Consider the following 7,212-nt stretch of genomic DNA (forward strand, 5'->3'; position numbering starts at 1 on the left):
TGGAGTTCGGCAGGGAGAGCCTGGAGCCCCGAAGGAGCTGCTCCCGGGTGTGGGCAGTGAGGTCGGGCGCCCGGTGGTGGCCCGCAGAGCCTTGCCAGGCGTGCGTCCGGGGTGTCCACGCGTGCAGCGCTTTGGGCCGGACAGAAAACCTTGGTGAGCAGCATTTGCCCCGGAGTCCCACACCTCTTACCTCCTCTCCAGTCTCGCTTCTTTCCCCTTCCATTCCTTCACCGGTGTTGATAGCAGGTAAACCTGCGTTTAAACTCCGACTCCGCATCTGCTCTGGAGAAACCATCCAGCAATGGTTAAAGCCAGTAATAAGGCTGCGTCACAGACCAGTGGTGAGGCGGGGGATGAACACTAGGTGAGGCTAGGCGCACACTACCAATCGGAGTATTGGACATTTCACTTGAAGTAAAAATAACTATAAGGAAAGACAATAGGACTAATTTGCTTGTCACCACTGAACCTTGAATAAATAATGAACCCTGGAGCCTGCCCATGTAACTCATTCCTGCACCTACACACACAACCTGGACACGAAATAAAGTTATGGTTGTTTCTCACTGTAATTCAGGTGGAGATACTGACAGGAGGGATTCCTCCACAGCCCTACATCCAAACAATTAGTTTGCTAAGCTGCAGCAACAGTACTATAAACTGGACAGTTTGACAAAAAGTTATTAGCTGAAGTTCTGAAGGCTAGAAATCAAGATGTTGGCCAGGGGTGAGTTCCATCTAAAGGCTGTGATGGAGAATCTCTATGCCTCTTCTAACCTCAGGTGGCAGTTGGCAATCTGATGTTCTTTAGCTTATAAGTAAATGCAATTTCCCAATTTCTGCTTTCATCATCTTCCAGTGTGCCTGCTTGCCGGTGCCCAAATTTCCACTTTTTCAGAAATAAAGACAGCCATTCTGGATGTGGATGCACTCCAAGGAGTTCATTTTAATTTGATCATCTGCAAAAGACTCACTTCCAAATAAGGTCATTTTCACAGGTACTGAGGGTTAGGACTTAAACATTTTGAGGAGAACATAATTCAACCCATAACAAGCTGTAATACCCACCACCCAGCGTGTACTAACATGTTGAGAAATTTGTGTCGGCTTGCATTATGAGGCTTCCTGATGAAGGGAGCTAGAAGGTAAAATTGAATAGTACATTTGATTGACATAAAAACAATCTTCCAAGATAATTGGTATAACAGCCTCGTAGTGACCCCAGGCATCATAGAAAATGATAAACATCGTCCCTTTAGTCAGTGATAACCAGCCAGATGAGCAAGAAGTGGAGAAAATTCTGGAAACCTTAGTAATAACTAATATGCTCCAAAATGGAAGATGAGCCCTATAAAAATTAGGTAGTACATCCTAATATCTAGTGGTTGGGTGCTGAAGGGTATCTCTTCCAAAGGTTATATTATTACATCTTGCACTTTCTGCCATTAAGAAAACAAAACACTTGATTCTTGAGCTGGTTCCTGCCTCAAGTTTGGGAGGTAGAGTATTCTACACCTTGGAATACTATCACTTTGGCTTAATTGGGGCAGGGAGTTGAGGGACTGTTAGGAGGAAAAGAGGTAGAAAACTTAGTTTTGAAAAGCATCCAGAACAGGAAAAATATCTGCAATTGATCTGTGTTGCAGGCAGTTTTGTGGACTGAGTATATATCAGTGATTAGTGTGGGGAATGATGCAATGTGGAGTTTCTAGCATGATCCAGTGGAATAGTGATGTGCACTAAATCACAAGTGATTATAGAGAATCACCACACCCTGCCAAATTTGAGTCCCTTTATTGCTGGCAATCAAGAGTGGCTCATGCTCCAAAACTCTCAATGATAAAAAGTGGCTTGCAGGTTTCATTTAAGCAGCTCTTCTAGTTGGGGAGGGCTCAGAGAGAGTGGGAACACAAGTGGAATTTCACAGGAGCAGAACTTTCAAGAAGTTGCAGACTGCTCTACCAAATGGGATGTGGCAGCATCAACTGAGGCACTCGAGTCCAAGGGGGTATGGGGAGGTGACCACCCAGAATTACTCAACTTTACATGATGAGGCACAAAATCAAGTCAGGTTGGCTATTAGAGTGATAATGAAGGGCCCTATGGTTTTTGTCACGCCACCTGGGGCAAAAAAATCAGATGCTTCTGAGGAGGTTTCACACACACACACACACACACGCACACACACAGCTCTGATCAAGGTGGAACACCTGACTGTAAGACACCAAGTGACTATGCGGCCAAAATGGTTCATTATGAATTTAATTCAGCAGCTCATTGGACCAGTTGGACCAGCAAGGTCTCCATGAGGTGAAAGTGGTACATTAAAGATTGAGCATGAAAATCTATAGAGGTTGCCAAGCAAGCAGCAAAGCAGTTGCAACCTCCATGGTATCCACTGTTGTTAAACCCAAGACTCCAGCCTTTCACACCTGTGACCATAACATCCAATTGACAGAGGAGAAAAAGTCATTAGCCTGTTTCACAGATGGGTTGTCTGTGTATGTTAGAAAAATAGGAAGCACTTACATTAAGCCACACTTGGGTGGCCTTAGAAGACTGTGGAAAGGATTAGGCAGACTTTCAAATAGCATCTAGGCATACCTTCTCTGTGAAGTGGCCCAAGGTAAAAATAAGAAAAAAACAGGGCCAGGGATTTAGCTCAGTGGTTCCACCACCTGCCTTGAAAGTGCAAAGTCTGGAGTTCAATTCCTGGTACCAAAAAAAAAAAATAAAGGAAAAAACAATTTGAAGTTGTGGACAAGGTGGTTGACAAAAATCATGTGACTAGAGGTATTGGGATAGGCACCAAGTGTGATGATCTTTGTGTAAATGCTAACGCCAACCAAAGAGCATCTATGAAAAAAGTATCACATAATCAAATAACCAAGTAACAAAGTGACTCAGCCAGTTCACACTCTACACTCTTTTTTTTTTTTTTTTTTGTTCCCAGGGATCAAACTTGAGTCCTTGTGCTTGAGAGGCAGGTGGCAGAACCAGTGAGCCAAATCCTGGACACTGTTTCTTATTGGCCTTCTCATTAGTACTGTAATGAGTACATAAACAAAGTGCCCAAGGTATTGAATTGGAGATTATTCATGGGCCCAACAGCACTGGTTTTCTGGTCAAAGGTGATATAATCCTCTCCCCTGCAAATGAGTACCTAAACTACAGCAAAAGCGACCAAAGCTAAGCTCTCAGGAAAGAGTGCAGTCAAATTCACTATATTGGAACTCTCCCACTGGAATTGTTCCCATTTCCCTTGAAGGAAGTAGTGGTTCATTTGCAAAAGAATACTCATTCCAGATATTGGTTTGCCTTTCCTCCCTGTCAGTCAGCAAGGACTTGAGTGTTTGTTCCACTGACCCAGGATACCATATAACATTACAAATGGGATTCACTTTATGGCCAAGAAATGTAGGAGTGCATTATACAATGTAGAAAGTGCAGTGACTATAGAACCTACTTCCTGGTGGAGCACTAGGACAGCATGCTAAAGGCACAACTTACCTGTCCGGTAGGTGTTCAGGTGCACACTTGGGCAGGTACACTGTAAAGATGGAGTGGTAAATGTAGGATGCATTAAATTCAAGACCTTTATATGGCATTGTATTCCTAATCAAAAGATAACATAGACCTGGAAGCCCAGGATTTGGAACAGGAGTTACCCCACTTCTACCACTACTAGTGACCCATTAGGGAGGTTGGTCCTTTCCTGTCCTCCCAGGTTTAAATTGCAATGTTATAGATCCCAGCCCTCAAACAGGACACTCACCAAGGAATGCACCTGTGCTCCACTGGACTACAACCTATGGATGAGATCTAGGAACTCTGGTGTCTTTGCATCTAGAAACCAGGAGGCAGAAAGTGGCACGATTATCATGACAGTGGAAGACTAACTAGAGCTTTTACATTCAATATGTAATGGGGAAGGATATTTGTGGGAGTCAGGTGATCCATGGTGGTGCGTCTTGGTACCCCTTTACCAAATTTTGACTGGGAAACTAGGGATCTATTGTGCACTTGCCTTGCTTCTTGATTCCCAAATTTTGCCACCTGGCAGCAGGGGAGGGAGTATGATATGTGTATTGCTGGTTTTAGGCATGCACCATTAGATATCTAAAAAGTACCAATAAACTCAATGAAAAAAAAATCAGCCATTAACAAATGTGGTGGGGCTGTGGGGATAAAGGAACCTTTCAATCTGCAAAATGTGATTTCCAAGCAGATGCTGAAAGGTAGCTTTCAGTTGGCTATTATTGTTAGGGCAATCACTTCTAGCAAATAGGGTAAATGGTAAAACCAGTGAATTCAAGCTCATTCCTGTGCTTTTTTTCACTTTAAAGTGCTTTTTTTCACTTTTTTTCACTCCTACCAGTGAGAGGCAGTGTTACATAAAACTACAACAATTAATAGGCACTCTCTGAGTCCAAGAATGATGTACTGGCAAAGGTACTGATAAGAAAGCCCATTTATACCTGGAGCATGTTCTTCAGGACAAATCACTGCCTCTTCTGTGATGGAAAGAACTAGGACACCACATCAGGATTTCAGCACTGGCCTCTGTTGTCAGCAGTTCAAGTATTCAGTACTGCAGAGGTCAGGGAAAGCCTTGATAAGGGGAAGTCTGCATTGTGAACCAACGATAAGCTTCCTTCCACGCCACTGTTGGCCACTTTTTGCAATTGTTCATTCAGAAGCTACCATGTTGGCTAAAAAAAGATGCTGACATTCACAGGCTATGTCCTTTTGTCCACCTAGTAACATTAGAACACAAGCTCTCTTCTGATCATTTATGTGGAATTGTATATCTTCACATTGTCTATTTTGGAAAGTTTGTTTATATGCCTCTCCTGTGAACTTTTAAAAATTTTTGTGTAATTCTTTTCTTTCTTGACACACACATGAATGGATATTAAAATGTTCACACAGAAAACTTGACCCCAACCAAAAATGCAAAACAGCTTCCAGTGAGCTTAGATTTCTTGGTATATTCCTCCTCTCCCTAAAGCAGAACTAACACATTGTCCACTTATACGCCCACGTCTCTGACCCAAGCTAAGGGACTAGAAAAAGAAACTCAGAACAGTCCCAAGTAAATATGGGAAGCCATAGTGGAGAACCTAAAATTTCTCAGAATGATTTTAAATGCCACTAATATTACCTGGTGTGTGTGTTTGTGTGTGTGTGTGTGTGTGTGTGTGTGTGTGTGTGTTTCAGTATAAGTCCAAATTTCACAAGCATCTTCAAAGGCAGAATTACCCAGGAACACAAGTATGGCAATAAATCCAATAGGCTGAATACAGGTACCATGTAAGTGACAGAAAAAGAAAATCAAGAACCAGATGCTGAGAGTTCCCCTTGTGTCCCATATTTGGAATATATAGATGAATCCCAGGTAATTTTCTACTTCTTACCAGAACACCCAACATTCTTGACCCATATGACTTTAGGAAGAATAATTTTGTTGAAATGGTCCTCTGGGATAGACACACTGAAATCTCTCTTATATTCTTCATCATCTTCATCCACAAAGAAGGTACTCCAGTAATACTACTTCTGTAAAAATGTATATTTTTTCTTAAAAGCTTTGTTGGCAATGACTTTGCTATTTGCCTGAAGTTTAGCTCTCCTCCCTTCTTCAGTGGGGTTTTGCATGTGTTCAATTATTTCTGCTTTCTCCTTTGCAAGTGCTTCTGGATCTTCTCTATCCTTCTTGATTCTTTTTAGCCATTGAACTTTCTGTCCCTTAATACTCCTCTTCACCATTTTCATCGTCACTATTAAATGCATCCAGGGCAGCCAGGGACTGCTTGTCCTCCAGTTCTTTTATATAGTCTCTTCTACGATCTTGAGCATGTACTTGTGTCTTTTTTCAGCCATGAATTTGGCTTCCTGCTACAGTTCTTGCATAGATGCTTCATCTTCACATTCTTGAATGGTCCTTTCAAATGAAGACTACTTTACAGTGAGGCCCCATCTCATCATCACTGTGTATTCTGCATACTCAGGCTCTGAGTCTGACTCTTCTCCAGAATGTCCTTCATTCTCTACCTTTGACTCCCATCTCATTTTTCTCTCGTGCTTGCTGATGCATCAAGCAGCAGTGTCACTCTATTTCTTTTCTTTTTGGTACCGGGGATTGAACTTGGGACCTTATGCTTGCAAGGCAGGTGGCATGCCACTCTATCTGTTCACCATCAGTTTCTTCCTTTTCTTCATTGCTATCTTAACATTCCATGTGCCAAGCATCTCCTGAGTCGCTTTCTCCCACCACTTCAGGTTCCACTCATTTCTGATGCTGAGCCAATCTCTCTTTTACATCTTCACTAATCTGATTTTATAAGTGTGACAGACAAGAGTCAGTAAAGGTATCCTCCTCCTACTCCTCAGGTTCTGCTTCTTGTTCTTGGCTTTCATAATGAGCTGAAATTCTTCATGTTTCTCATTTGATGACTCCATAGGGGCATAGTCTGGTGTCGCCACAACTTTGCCTTCACTTTCTCCATTGAAATCTCACCTTTCTCATCATGAGCCAGGGTGGCCCTGGCCACAGAATGAATGGGCATTTTCACAAATGAGTTTGGGATAGACATGTTGACAGCAGAGATGATGAGTCCCAAAACTTGACCGATTCCAAACAGTCCTGTGGACTTCGTAGAAACTAAGCTTGGGGCTAAGCTGAGGACAGATCCATCCTTGAAGCTGAGACTTGGTGCAAGTTGGGGCTTTGCCAACCACAGCTGATAGGAAAGGACAATTGTTATTGCAAACCAGAGCTACTTTGGACATGGAATATGAAGTGAAGATGCAAAGAAGATCCATGTATGTCTAGAGGAGCAGTGATCCAGACCTAATTTGCAAGGTCTTTCATGGCTTTCTCTCATCACATTCACGGACTCATTTTCATTTTGAGACAGGATCTTTGTAGTTCAGACTGGCCCCAAAATTGTGGCAATCCATGTGCTGCAGCCTCCCAAATGGGTTTACAGGTATGTGGCACACCTGGCTCTGATCACATAATTTTGCTTGATGTGTTCATACTTGCACACTGATACTCGGTATTTTGTTTTGGGTTTTGTCCTTTTCTTTTTGGTACTAGGAGTTGAATGCAGAGCCTCTGCACCAAGCTACATTCCTGAAAGGGGGTTCATGTGCCCTTTCGGGTGCCCCTTCCCAATTAGGCCACTCACGCACTGAGAGGTCTGGCAA

The 7,212-nt window shown here is 42.8% G+C and overlaps 1 protein-coding gene and 1 pseudogene across 1 annotated transcript in view; both read right to left on the reverse strand.

Moving 5' to 3' along the window:
• Dip2a (disco interacting protein 2 homolog A) overlaps positions 1–295 on the reverse strand; it is a 136,181-nt gene extending 135,886 nt beyond the window's left edge. The window contains exon 1 of the mRNA XM_033755929.1: positions 191–295. Coding sequence (XP_033611820.1) covers positions 191–295 — 105 coding nt within the window. The remainder of the gene's footprint in view (positions 1–190) is intronic.
• A 5,111-nt stretch (positions 296–5,406) lies between these two features.
• On the reverse strand, positions 5,407–6,669 carry LOC104870813 (annotated as a pseudogene).
• Positions 6,670–7,212: the final 543 nt, after the last annotated feature.

The sequence above is a fragment of the Fukomys damarensis genome, unplaced genomic scaffold (genome assembly GCF_012274545.1).
Source record: "Fukomys damarensis isolate Sample0158 unplaced genomic scaffold, DMR_v1.0_HiC HiC_scaffold_24, whole genome shotgun sequence".
NCBI lineage: Eukaryota > Metazoa > Chordata > Mammalia > Rodentia > Bathyergidae > Fukomys > Fukomys damarensis.